General features: G+C 36.5%; 2 protein-coding genes across 3 annotated transcripts in view; one reads left to right on the forward strand and one right to left on the reverse strand.

Annotated features, from left to right (window-relative positions):
- The window catches only part of RTN1 (reticulon 1), a 383,578-nt gene that overhangs the window by 274,335 nt on the left and 94,216 nt on the right, over positions 1-15,027 (reverse strand). The gene's annotated exons all lie outside the window — the stretch shown is intronic.
- LRRC9 (leucine rich repeat containing 9) overlaps positions 1-15,027 on the forward strand; it is a 112,848-nt gene that overhangs the window by 33,795 nt on the left and 64,026 nt on the right. Inside the window, exons 12-15 of the mRNA XM_078053772.1 lie at positions 126-243; positions 8,392-8,524; positions 10,638-10,760; positions 11,516-11,631. Of these exons, the coding sequence (XP_077909898.1) occupies positions 126-243; positions 8,392-8,524; positions 10,638-10,760; positions 11,516-11,631 (490 nt within the window). The remainder of the gene's footprint in view (positions 1-125; positions 244-8,391; positions 8,525-10,637; positions 10,761-11,515; positions 11,632-15,027) is intronic.

The following is a 15,027-nucleotide window of genomic DNA, read 5'->3' on the forward strand; positions in this document are numbered from 1 at the left end:
AATAATGACGCTGGAACATTCATTGTAAATGGGAAATATCCTGCAGGATATACGGTTGTCTTATCTATGGCTAAGCTTTTTTGGAATCAATTCTCAAAATTTTTTTTGTCTCAATTATTCTTAAGGAGCTGTCGAAAGATGCTGGAATGTCTTTTTTATGTTTTTGATCCTGAAGTTACAGTGAAGAAAAAGCATCTGCTACAAATACTTGAAAAAGGATTCAAAGACAGCGAAACAAGCAAGGTAGTAGCATAAAATGTTCAGAATGCTGCTTTCTTCCTAATGAATAAAGCTCTGCCATTGGTTAGGCAGGGTTCAATTCTTAATTCTTTTTTTTCTTAAGATTTTATTTATTTATTTGACAGAGAGAGAGCACAAGCAGGCAGAGAGGCAGGCAGAGGCAGGGGGAGAAGCAGGCTCTCTGCTGAGCAGGGAGCCCGACACAGGGCTCGATCCCAGGACCCTGGGATCATGACTTGAGCCAAACAAAGGCAGACACCCAGGCTCCCCAATTCTTAATCCTTTTATCCATATTTATAACAAACTGCTGTTTCATAGACAGCTTGGTGCTGGAAAGTATAGCATCTTCCTTCCTTGTATTATACCATTGTAAGTCAATCAATTACTTTATCTGCCTCACTTTATCTTTCTAGGTATCCTATTTTTATGTTGTGACCCTTTTATTGATGATCTTGAAATCTACTTCTCTAATCTGTTTTAAAATCTCCAATGTCCATCTTGAAAACACTCCCCATCTTGAAAAAAGAAATCCATTCAGTCAACACTGCTGGGCTTTCTAGCTATCATCCTGTTTCACTTTTTCTCTTTTACTGCCACCACTTCTTTATTCTCTACTTCATTTTACCCCCCTTGCCCCCTGGTCACTCTGAGCTCTAAAATATCCAATCTTCCTTTCTTAGTCTTCCACCTTCCTGATAAGGCAGCTGTAACACACAGGTATAGAGCAGTGCCTCCTCACCCTTTTCACATCGTGGCACACATGAAATGATAATGTTGCCGCATTTAAATCCTGGCTTTCCTACTCACCAGCTATGTGCCTTCACCTCTCTGTGTCTGTTTCTTCCTATCTGAATGAAGGTAATAATAGTATCTATTCCACAGAGTTGTTGTTAGGATTCAGTGAGGTGTGCATTAAAGAGTTCTTGGATACTTGTACATCCATGTTTATAACACCATTATTCACAATAGCCAAAAAGTAAAAACAACCCAAAGGCCCATCATTAGATGAATGGATAAACAAAATGTGGTATATCCATATTCAGTGGAGTTATTAGTCAGCCATAAAAAGAAATTAAATTCTGACACATGATACAACGTGGTTAAACCCTGAAAGCATCATGCTAAGTGAAAGAAGCCAAACACAAATGGATAAATATTGTATGATTCCACTTACGTGAGGTACTTAGAATAGGCAAATTGGTAGAGACAGAAAGTAGGATAGAGGTTACCAGGGGATGGGGAGGATGGAGGGATAGGGAGTTATTGTTTAATGAGTACAGAGTTTCTATTTGGGATGATGAAAACTTCTGGAAATGAATAATGGTGATGGTTGCACAACATTGTGAATATACTTAATGCCAATGAGTTGTACCCTTAAAAATGATTAAAACGGTAGTTTTACTTTATGTATTTTTTTACCACAATAAAAAAAAAAATCACCGGGCGCCTGGGTGGCTCAGTTGGTTAAGCGACTGCCTTCGGCTCAGGTCATGATCCTGGAGTCCCTGGATCGAGTCCCACATCGGGCTCCCTGCTCAGCAGGGAGTCTGCTTCTCCCTCTGACCCTCCCCGCTCTCATGTGCTCTCTCTCATTCTCTCTCTCAAATAAATAAATAAAATCTTAAAAAAAAAAAAAATCCCCAAAAAAGCACTGCAGCCACTCAGTGGAGAATGGACTGGAGGGAGCAGGAGCAGAAGACAGGGGCAGTATACGGAGGACATAGCTCAGCAGCTCAAGCTAGAGGTGATGGTGGCTTCAGCAGGGTGGCGTGGCGAGAGTGCCCTCACTGTACTGTCTGGAAGAGAAGTGAGAGGGAGGGGAGGAATAGAGGATTTTAAGGCGGAGAGTGCTCAGGATGTTTCCAGAGAACTATGAGCTATCAGGGGCACAAAGGGTGGCAGAAAGACGGGGCTAACCTTTGTGCGTTTCCTGCTTGCTGGACACTGTGCTAGTGCTTTATCTCCTGCACCTCCTTTAGGAGGTACAAAATCCCTAACCCTTCTCCCAGCCGTCTGTCCCATACGGCAGCCACCACCCACAGATGTCTATTGAACATCTGAAATGCAACTCGTCAGAATTGAGATGTGCTAAAAGTTTAAAATAAATACCAGTTTTGAAAGACTTAGTATAGAGAAAAGACTATAATTTCTTATATCGATTACATGTTGAAATGATAACATTTCAGATATATTACATTAAATAAGGTGTATTATTAAAATTTACCCCAAAATTCTTGGACCAGTTCCTGGCACAAAGGAAGTTTTCATGTAAAATTTACCATTATTATCTGAAATACCTGATACTATTGACTGCTCTTTCCTTTTTGAAACTCTCCTTTGGCATCCACAATATTACACTATTGTTATCTTCCTATTTTGCTGATTGTCCTGCCTTTGTTTTCTTTTTATTCCTCCCCTTCCCTCTAAACATGAGAATACCACAAGATTAAGGTTCACTAATCTGCCCTTTTTTCTCCACACACTATCAGTTACTCTCATTGTTAAAATCTTAGAAACGGGGGGAACATAATTGGCTAGAAAAATCACTGTGTAGCACATAGATCTGATAAACTAGATTTTTATGCCATGATGTGCATGCAAGGAGTAAAGATAAATATTTATGTACTACATCATTTAAGAGATGGGATAAGACTAAAAACATGAGCTGCATAAGCAGTTTAGAAGACGAATTTGGCGGGTGTCTGGGTGGCTCAGTCGTTAAGCATCTGCCTTCGGCTCAGGTCATGATCCCAGGGTCCTGGGATCAAGCCCCGCATCAGGCTCCCTGCTCCGAGGGAAGCCTGCTTCTCCCTCTCGCACTCCCCCTGCTTGTGTTCCCTCTCTCGCTGTCTCTCTCTCTCTGTCAAATAAATAAAATCTTTAAAAAAAAAAAAAGATGACGAATTTGGCTTAGGTTGGCAGTGACTTTGTAAGGCAGAGGGCTGGAGGGCAGGGGGAAGATAATATATTCTCTTTGATACCCAAGGACTTGGTCAATAGCCATAGAAAGTATCATTTATTCCATTTTGGCTTTCTCCAAAATATACATCCTCAGCCTCCTGATCTCTGCTGTGAAACCCACAGCTGCCATTCCTACCTGGTTAATCTGCCTTGTCTCCTTATACAATATATCTAAGAGTTGCCCATAAGCAACTCTCCCCGTCTTCTTGTCTTTTTTCTACTAACAATGCTGTCATTCTCTCCGCCGACCAGGTTCAAAGCCTTGAAATCATATCTGACCTCTCCCCTCTTCCTTTATCCCTATAGCTAATCATTTACAATTTGTAGTGATTCTTCCTTGCATCACGTGCATTCTTCCTTTCCCTCACTGTTACCATTGCCTGCCACCACTTAGAACATTCCAACACTTAGAACCGCCTGGGTGGCTCAGTCGGTTAAGTGTCTGGCTCTTGATCTCAGCTCAGGTCTTGATCTCACGGTCATGAGTTCAAGCCCTGCATTGGGCTCCATGCTGGGCATGGAACCTACTTAATTTAAAAAAAAAAAAAATCCCTCTAATCTTTGCTAGTAGTTTCCTGGTAGGCAACCCTGCCCTTGGTCTTCCTCTCTATTCCATCCACCTTTAACAGTACAAATTAATCTTTCCTAAAATGTTATTTTCATAGCTCACACTACACTGTTTCATGATGAAAATCTTTCAGTAGCTGCCCGTTACTCATGATAATGAAATCCAAATCCCTCTGCCTGGCTTTTAAGGCCCCTCAAAATCTAGCTTCAACCTAACTCCCTATTACCAAATATAACAGATATCCCAAATGAAGTATGTACTTTTCTTATGATTCTCCTAAACACACCTCAGTGCCATGCCTCCCTTTGCTCTTTCCTGCTTTTCCCCTATGGCAAACTTACAAGTTTCAGCCTTTCCTGAGTTCTCGAACAGTAGGAGACCTCTTACCTAGTTTACAGGTTTATAAAAAAGTCAGTTAATATGGAGAACTATAAACCAATTATTTACTTAAAAAACTCTTTAGCAAACTTAATATATGTGCTGCCAAAGCGAGCACCCCTTTAGCAAACTTAAAACATATAAACTGACAGGGATGCCTGGCTGGTTCAGTTGGGCGAGCATGCGACTCTTGATCTCCGGGTCATGAGTTTGAGCCTCGTGTGGAGTAGAGTTTACTTAAAATTTAAAAAAGAAAATTTTTTGAAAACCTATAAACTTCCATTTCATTTTTTTTTTTTTTTAAGATTTTATTTATTTACTTGAGAGAAAGAGCAAGAGAGCACAAGCCGGGGTGGGGGGAGGGGGGGGCGGGGAGAAGGGAGGAACATAGGGAGAGGGAGAAGCAGACTCTCCACTGAGCAGGGAGCCCAACGCGGGACTCGATCCCAGGACCCTGAGATCATGACCTGAGTTGAAGGCAGACACTTAACTAACTGAGCTACCCAGGTGTCCCATCATTTGTCTTTCTTTGTATGTAGGGCCAAAGCCTTTGATATGAGGTTGGAACTCCTGATAGTCTTTCTTACATCAGGCCACAACCATATTACATACTAGTTTCAGTTTCTTTAAAGTCGAGCATGAACTTGAAGATTCTTGCAAAGCAACTTGAGTGCAAAAATCAATCTAGTTTTATAGTTTGTATGATCCTCCCAGCCACCACCAAACTTTTGTGTTTGCCTCACCTACACATGCTTTAACAGAAGCTTTTAATGATTACTCTCTCTGCAGTCTTACAAAAGCTTTCCACTTAGTTTTCATAGAAACAACTCTCTTTCTCATAGTTCATTGTTTTATTTAATGTGTATAATTTCAATAACCAATACAACTGGTATAAAAAAAGTTTAGGAACACTATTGACTTTTCGTAAGCATGCAACACAGCTGCATGGAATAGAAATACATCAGTTTTTTAAAAAAATTTTATTACTGAAATAGAGTTGACATACAATGTTATATTAGTTTCAGGTGTACAATATAGTGATTCAACAATTCTATACATTACTCAGTGCTCACCTCGACTAGTGTAGTTACCATCTGTCACCATACAATGTTATTAACAATATTATTGACTAATTCCCTATGCTAGTACATCAGTATTTTTTAAAGTACCCTCTTATCCTTGAACTGTCACCATACTGTAGGTTCTAGAAAGGATGGAAAATACTGCTTAATCCTGTGAACTGGTTAAATGGAAGCTGGTTAAGTGGCAATCAGTGGCAGTTGAGAATTTTATTGTAGCATGTTATATTGAAATGCAATTTTGTGTGTGTTTCTCTACAAGTCCTTGAGGGCAGGGACTTTCTTAGTGGAAATCTGATTCATGTATGATGGATAGTTGAATAGATGGGTGGATAACAATCTGTTTCTATACCTTCATATGCTCTCCTCTTAAAAAGACTTTCCTTTAAAATTTCTGATTATTGGAATTATGTCTAATCTTCAAAGCCTAGCACTGATCCCTTAACCTCTACAAACTCATTCTTAATCATTTCATTTAAAAAAGGAGGGGCGCCTAGGTGGCTCAGTTGGTTAAGGCTCCAACTCTTGACTTCAGCTCAGGTCATGATCTCAGGGTTGTGAGATCAAGCCCCACTCGAGCCCTATCAAGCCCCACATCAGGCTTCATGCTGGGCGGGGAGTCTGCTTGAGATTCTCTTTCTCCCTCTCCCTCTGCCCCTTCCCCACCTAAAAAAAAAAAGGGAAAAAAGGAGATCTTATTTGACATATCTTGTGATGGTTTTTATTTTTAATCACTGGGTATAGTTTCTGTCTTCCCCTCTTCTTCTTTTTTTTTTTACATTTTCTGATTCTATTTTTTTTGTTATCTATTTATTTTTTTAAATCATTTTTTTCATCATAATAATTTAGTATACTCTTTAATCCCCATTCCCTATTTCCCCTATCCCCCCACTTACCTTCTCTCTGGTAACTATCAGTTTGTTCTCTATAGTTAAGAGTCTGTTTCTTTTCTCTCTCTTTTTTCCTCTGCTATTTATTTTGTTTCTTAAATTCCACATGTGAGTGAAATTATATGGTGTTTGTCTTCCTCTGACACACTTATTTCACTTAGCATAATACTCTCTAGCTACATCCATGTTGTTGCAAATGGCAAGATTTCATTCCTTTTTGTGGCTGAATAATATTCCATTGTGCATATATACCACATGTATATATGCATATATATATGTGTGTATATATATATCTTTATCCATTCATCTATCGATGGACACTTGGGCTGCTTTCATAATTTGGCTATTATAAATAATGCTGCAATAAACATGGGGGTGCATGACTCATTTTGATTAGTGTTTTTGTTTCTTGTGTGTAAATACTTAGTAGTGTGATTACTGGATCGTAGGGAAGTTCTATGTTTAACTTTTTGAGGAACCTCCATACTGTTTTCCACACTGGCTGCACCAGTTTGCATTCCATCCAAACAGCACAAGAGTTACTGTTTCTCCACATCCTCACCAACACTTGTTGTTTCATGTGTGTTTTATTTTAGCCATTCTGGCAGGTGTGAGGTGATTTCTCATTGAGGTTTTGATTTGCATTTCCCTGATAATCAGTGATGTTGAACATCTTTTCATGTGTCTATTGGTCATCTGTATGTCTGTTTGGAGAAATGTCTGTCCATGTCTTCTGCCCATTTTTTAATTGATTATTTGCTTTTTAGGTATTGAGTTTTATAAGTTCTTTATGTATTTTGGATACTAACCCTTTATTGGATATATCATTTGCAAATATCCTCTCATTTAGTAGGTTGCTTTTTTGTTCTGTTGATTCTTTCCTTTGCTGTGCAGAAACATTTTGTTCTCATGTAGTCCTGACAGTTTATTTTTTCTTTTATTTCCCTTGCCTCAGGAGACATATCTAGAAAAATGTTGCTACAGCCGATGTCAGAAAGATTACTGCCTGTGCTCTCTTCACGATCTTTCCCTCTGTTATTTGAGGGCCAAGACCATGCTATCGCTGCATAATGCCAGGCACATAGCTTGTATCTAATGGATATTTGGCGATGTTCATTGGAAATCTGAGAAGGTTCTATTTACTGGGATGTGGAATTTATAGTAACATGAGCCACATTTTAGTATTTATTTATTTATTTATTTATTTTAAAGATTTTATTTATTAGAGAGAGACACAGCGAGAGAGGGAACACAAGCAGGGGGAGTGGCAGAGGGAGAAGCAGGCTTCCCGCGGAGCAGGGAGCCCAATGCAGGGCTTGATCCCAGGACCCAGGATCATGACCTGAGCCAAAGACAGGCGCTAATGACTGAGCCACCCAGGTGCCCCTAGGATTTATTTATTTTTTATATCTCTTTGGATAACAGGTTTCAATAAGAAATATTGAAGCAAATTCTAAGCAATTCAGCATTTATAGAAAACATACATTTTTAGATAAATTGGCTACTAATATTAAACTAATAATAATGTCAAAACTGAGATAGTGACAAGGAGGAGCAGACCTGAGTTCAAACCATGACTTCGCTAATTTCTACTTCTGTCCTTGGATAGATTGTATAATCTCTCTTAGCTGTAAGTTTTCTACTACTAAAAATATTTTATTCACTTTTCAGAACTGCTTTCACAGGAAGTAATATGAATTTTACTGTAGTACTATATTTCTGATAAAACACTTCAAGAAAGAAATCTAGTCACAGTGCAAACCAAGATTTCGATGCATTAGCACGATGAGATGTATCTGGAAAGCAGCGTAGATTATTAAACCAAAAACACTATTATACCAAATCTTTATTTATATATCTATATCTATATGTATCTATCTATATGTATATATCATATCTAAATAAGAACCTTCACTGATACAATGTCACACAGGATTTTCTTTTTGGAATTTGCACAATTACTTGTGGAGTATTCTTGAAAATGTGTAAAACTACAGCTCCTTCACCCACAGTGTTGTCAGTCTTGACTCTGGCTGCTTTTACAGGAACAAATATCATTCTGTGTCACTTTTCATAAACCTGTTTGCATGTAAATTTAAAATATATACATGGCCTTACCCAACAAAATTGCACCTGAAGGTTGTCTACTTTTCAGCAAATCTAGCCTGACTTTTCTTTGCCCAGACCCACAAACATAAACCAGTAAACCATCTGTATTGAAGCTGAAGTACTGTCAGTTTTATAAAAATACTCAGACTTTGTTTTTTCTTTATAGCTGCCCCTCAGAAAAGAAGCTGTGATTCTTGCTAACAGCCTCAGTATGTGTGAGTGTCCCAGAATTGAATTTTTACAGCAAAAGTACAAAGACGAGAAGAAGAACTCTCTTGAGAATGAGCTCTTCAGGCATGGTATTATAAATACACTGAATTTCTGAACTTTTTAGTTCAAAGTCTTCATTAATTATTTTCATAACATTTTTAGTACTTGGTTTTATCAATCAGGAAGATTTTCTAAAAACTGTTTTACTTAGTATTTATCACTGTAGTGATATATGACTTCCTGATCTATTACTTCAGTCAAGTTGTGAACAAATATTTACTGATTATTGTGTCAACATTAATAGGATGGGACTCGTTTGTTACTCATATTTAAGCTAATTTATATGGAACAAGCACTTTTCACAGTCTGCTTTGTTCATTGGAGAGACAAGATGAGCCTAGGGTCCTCCTACTACATTGCCACCTTAGCTCCTCTCTCTCAGTCTCCTTTTTTCATTAACTTGTGTCCTAAAAATAAACTCAATATATATGCATGCCACACACACACACACACAAGCACACACCGCACCCCAAATTCACAGGAAAGAGAAAAGAGAACCTGGCCCAATTATGCAATAATCATCATACCAAGCACTCGGGAAGGCAGGCCTTATTTGTCCTTAATCATTGTAATAGAAGATAAGAAAACCTGGGGCGCTTGGGTGGCTCAGTTGGTTAAGTGTCTGCCTTCGGCTTGAGTCATGATCTTGGGGTCCTGGGATTGAGTCCCGCATCGGGCTCCTTGCTCAGCGGGGAGCCTGCTACTCCCTCTGCTTCTCCCCCTCCCCCTCCCCTGCTCGCTCTCTCTCTCTCTGTCAAATAAATAAAATCTAAAAAAAAAAAAAGAAGATAAGAAAACCTGGTTGTAAATCTAAAACTGGCTGAAGACAAACTGTGAAGTGTATAGATTGCTTTATAAATTGCCTCATAGAAGATAAACTTTTGGCATTTTCATTTATTCACAGTGAGCAGTACTTTATTTGCGTCTTGAATATATATAGATAAATAAAAGCATATGAGCCAATTTGTAGGATACTTGTGGGAGAGGTTCCCTGGTAACCACAGATTGGGGGAAAAACCAGCTCATCAGGTCCTCTTACCTCACCCTCCCACTGTTCGTTCTTCACTTCCACCAGTATTATGGAATGTTTACTGCGTGTTAGGCACCCAGTAGGGGATAGGGATACAGTCTGTGCAAACTAGACACAGTGCTCCTTTAGAGTACTGACAAACATTAATAATCACACAAATAAGTGTAAAATTACAAACTCCATAAGAGCTACAAGATGAAATATTAGTGCATATGACCAAAGAATATATAATAAGGAGAACTGACTGGGTCAGAGAGTAAGGGACACCTTTGGTCTCCACTGTTCAACCTAGTGAAGACTGGGCAGTCAGAAATTTCGTTAACTTAAGTCTATAACAATAATATTCTAGGTTCCAGACAATAGCTCTGCTAAGGTTATTCATGTTGAACTACATGTGTTTTGCAGTCTTTCATTCAGTTAATAAAAATAAGAAAATTAAAATTATTGAATCTAGAAAGAACTCCTTATTTGAAAAAACCATATGCTTCTTTGCTCATTCTCCTCTATTCCCATCTTAAGAAACACTTCATGATGTTTTTCTAGATCCTTCTGAAATATGTTTCCCAAAACAATTAGGTTCTCTCAATTTGCATTTTATAACTCGTACATAGTAAAAAAAAAAAAGTCTTCTAAATGTTTTATGCCTAGTGATTACAAGTTACTTTATAGGATTCAGTGACCCCTAGAGATCCTTACGATTGAGTGAATCCAAAGATCCCTTAGGAATCTAAAGGGAAAAGAAATGTTTATCCATTCAGTAAACATGTATTCAGTGCCTCTTATGATCTAAGCTATATGCTAGGTGCTGATGATACAGAAATGAATTTTTACCAGTTAATAACAACAACAAAAATTTTCTTACTTTAAATTACTTAATAAAAAAACTTATTATTTTCTTTCCTTCTTCCTTTTCTGTAAAGTTTTGCTTGCTATAATCACATTTGGTCAACAAATATTTAGTGAGCTTCTGTTTTGCTGTACAATGGCAAACAAGGTACCCAGGATTTCTCCCCTTATAGAACATATAGTCAGGTCTGGGACTAATAAAGAAAGTGATATGGGAAAGTTACCAAAATGAATTAGTGTTAAAATTATTTTTTATTCATATTTAGGCATCCTCCTCATTACAAAGGTCTTCCTTGGCCAGAGTGTTCAGGCTCATGAACAGGACTCCATCAATCAAGCTAACTATCCAATGGTTAATTCAGTGTTCGTTCCTCAAAAATACATACTAAGTATGTCTGCCATAAGAGAAATGTGCTTTAATTTTCCTGAATACAAAATGTTTGTATTTAATACAGATGTGTGGAGTTTAACCTCTATCTAACAAAGTTTGTAAACTTTTCTAAAAAATCCTTTGCTAGCTACTAGTGAGCTTCTGTTTTTCTGTTCCCTACTTCAATGACATTTATATATGTGTATGTGTAGATTTTTATTTTGTAAACTTTTATTTTATATTTACACACCCATACATACTGTTATCTGTATTTCATATATATTATGCGTATATACTATATATTATGTTTCATATATGTATATTATATACATATATATTATATAATACATATATATTTTATGTATCTCATATATAATATATATTTCATTTTTAGTCTGTGTATTTCATGTATATTATATGTATTTCAAAAGATGAAAAACCCACTCACTTTTAATAACAAAGGTTTTTGAGTAATACATGTCAAAAATATATGGCCACACATTGAATAGAAAAAATGGAGAAGTATGAAAAGGAAAAGGACATGAATAAAATTAAATCCTACTAGTCTAAGTAGTGAAAGGGTGACTAGTAAGTATTTCTAGAATTAAGAAACTGTCTAGGAGGGGTGGAAAAATATAAGAAATAAAACACTCTTAATAACATGGTAGTTGGAACTTACTGAGTTTATTGTTTATTAATCTGTGTAAATAATGAAAAAAGTATATTTCATTTTGAAGAGTATTTTGTTTTGTTTTGTTTTTGATTTTACTCTAGATTCTGTCATGGGACAAAGAAACTGTGATTGCAGCATTCGGCAGTGCAAGTGGTTTGTCTTTGATCATGACCTTGTTTTGCCAGAATACATTGTTGAATTTGAGTATATTACAGTGGTATGGATGTATTTTTAAAAATGGAATTCCTTAAATAAGAACAGAACAGTAATTTGAAGTCTAATAATGTAATGTCAAGTTTATATTAAACATACATATTTATACATAAACATATATATATAATGGTTATTCAGTGAAGGGTTTAATTTTTAAAACAAATCATTATGACACCTAAATGTTTTTATATGCACAAATATATTATCTGAGTAATATATGGCTGTAGTCTCACTGAAAAATATTCAAACTACATTGAAGAATATATAATAAACATGAAAATTTGATTTCACTTCAACCCCGGCACCACTCCCTTTCATGAAGAAATCCACTGTTAATGGCTTTGTGGGTTTGCTTTCAATCTTTTTTTCTATGTATTTACATATATAACAACATATACCATTTTACATAGTAGAATCAAAACCTAAGTATTTTGTGATGTTTTTTTGCCTCTAACAATATGTTTTGGACATATTTCTACTTCAGTACATATAGGTTTATACTTCATTCTTTTGGTGGCTGCATACTATCCAGTAATACTCTGATTTATTTGACTATTCCTCTGTGGATGAAACATATAGGTTGTTTCGAGTTTTCTTACTATTTAAAACAGTGCTTCATTGAATATCATTATAGCTGCATCTTTATACAAATATGGAAGTTTCTCTACAGAATAGATTTGTAAAAGATTTGGATAGTCAAAGGATATACACATACTAAATTTTGGTAGATTTTGCCAGTATTCTCCACAAAGGCTTGGCCATTCTACAAATTTCCAACAGTATGTGACAGTGCTTGTTTCCTTGCATCTTTACCAAAACAAGATATTATCAATCTTTTACATTTCCATTCTGATGGGCAAGAAAAAGAAACTTTATTCTTTCATATACTTATGGATTATTTAGTCTTATAAACTACCTGTTATATCCTTTGACTATTTTCTATTGGACTCTATCTTCTTCATATTGATTGGAAAACCCTTATATGCATTCTTGGATATTAATCCTTTGTCTTATATGTTGCAAACAGTTTCTGTCACTTATCTTTTAAATTTATTTCTAGCAAAAACCTTACTTGTCATTTTAATTTGTAATTTACTTGTTCATTTTTAAGAGGTCAGATCTCTCCATCTTTTCTGTTACAGAGTCTGAGTTTTATGTCTCATTTCAGAAGGCTTATATAAATAGTCTTCTTTATTTTCTTCCAATACTTATATAGATTAGCTCTTTAGCTTTCAACTTTTTTAAAGTCCATCTGGAAATTATTTTATATCATGTGAGAGAAGGGGATCAAATAATTTTTTCCTTAAAAAATGGATAGCTACTTGACCAAGCGTCATCTTTTTTGCTGTATTTTGAGATACCCTCTTTATTGTTAAAATTATTTTCATAAATAAGAGGTTTATTTATAGATCTTTCTATTCTGTTCCACTGGTCCTCTTATCTAATCTTGGACCCCTATCATATTGTTTTGGTTATTACAACCTTGATAATAGGCTTTGATATGTTATAGGGCAAATTCCCTTCCTCTGCCCCCACTCATCTTTTAAAAAATTTTCTGCATGGAGCACTGGGTGTTATATGAAAACAATGAATCGTGGATCACTACATCAAAAACTAATGATGTATTGTATGGACTAACATAACATAATAAAATTTAAAAAATTTTCTTGGCTATTCTTGAACACTTTCTCTTCCAAATAAAATTTAAAATCAGCTTGTTAAGTTCTATTTCAAAATCTTTTTAGGATTTTGCTGAGATTGTACTGAATTTAAAAGTTAATTTGGGGTGGGCGCCTGGGTGGCTCAGTTGGTTAAGCGACTGCCTTCGGCTCAGGTCATGATCCTGGAGTCCCTGGATCGAGTCCTGCATCGGGCTCCCTGCTCGGCAGGGAGTCTGCTTCTCCCTCTGACCCTCCCCCCTCTCCTGTGCTCTCTCTCATTCTCTCTCTCTCAAATAAATAAATAAAATCTTTAAAAAAAAAAAAAAAAGTTAATTTGGGGTGAACTGACTTTTGCAGTAATGGGCCTCTCAACCAGAAACATGATAAGTTATTCCATTTACTCAAGTCCTCTCTTACAGTTTTCTTTATGCTGGTGTTAAGTATAGTTCTGGGCATTTATATTTTATATTGTTATTATGAATGAGACTGTTTCAGTCAAATTTGCTTTCAGCGAAAAGACACAGAAGCCTAGACAAATAGTAAACAGAATGACTCAAATAACAAGAAGTCGAGGGGCGCCTGGGTGGCTCAGTCATTGAGCGTCTGCCTTCAGCTCGGGTCATGATCCCAGGGTCCTGGGATTAAGCCCCGCATCGGGCTCCCTGCTCTGTGGGAAGGCTGCTTCTCCCTCTCCCACTCCCCCTGCTTGTGTTCCCTCTCTCGCTGTGTGTCTCTGTCAAATGAATGGATAAAATCTTTAAAAAAAAAAACAAGAAGTCAAGAGGTGGGCAGTCCTGGCTGTTGTGACTCTTCAGTGACTGATGTCAGCAAAGACCTTACTCCATTATTCATCTGCTTCCCACTTCATTAGCTCTTCCCATCCAAAGATTCAGTTCTTTCTTCACTTCTGGGAAATTTTCTTCTCTTAATTCCTTCATTATTTTTTCTCTTCCATTCTCTGTTCAACCCTCTGGAACCTGATCCGTTAAATGTTGGACATTCTGAATTGATCCTCCATGTCTTTTAATTTTTTCTCTCATATTTTATATCTCCATTTTTAAATTCTATGTTCTAGAAGATTTCCTCAATAATAGCCTCACCTTGCTAATTTGATCTGTTGCCATATCCATTTGGTTTCTCAGGGCATTTATTGAATATTTTTATTTCACTAATTGTTTTTATTTTGACTCTAAAGTATTTACCCTATTCTTTTCTATAGCAGCCTACCCCATGTCTTAAATAATTCTCTTATGGATTATTTTGTTTTTTTCTAGAGCCATTTCTGTTTATGTTGTTCATGCTCATTTCATCCACAGTTCTTACCATAATTACTTAATTACCTGTTAATTACCTACAGCATCCCACTGCTGTTTTACTTGTTCACTCTGAACACCAAGTGTCTCTGGATCTGCTCTTCAAAGTGGTTATCTCCCATACATGTTTTGGCTACAGGTTATATTTCTGCTCCTATTTGTCTTCAATTTAGTCCCTTCTTATTTATGTCTCACAATTCCTAGTCTTTTGTTGGTGCCCTCTCCACTGTTGAAAAACTATTAAAAATTATCTTTTGCCAGTTTTAAGGAATTTTCAGTGGGAGGGGATGAACATGTTTATTCTTAGCCCACAATTTTAATCTACTCTCATTGATTTCCTAATGTGATTCTAGTCATCATAGGTATTACTATATAACTGAAAAAAGAGATAATCCATCTTTGCTACATAGCCTGTTTCTTGTTCAA

This window comes from Halichoerus grypus, chromosome 8 (assembly GCF_964656455.1).
Source record: "Halichoerus grypus chromosome 8, mHalGry1.hap1.1, whole genome shotgun sequence".
Taxonomy (NCBI): domain Eukaryota; kingdom Metazoa; phylum Chordata; class Mammalia; order Carnivora; family Phocidae; genus Halichoerus; species Halichoerus grypus.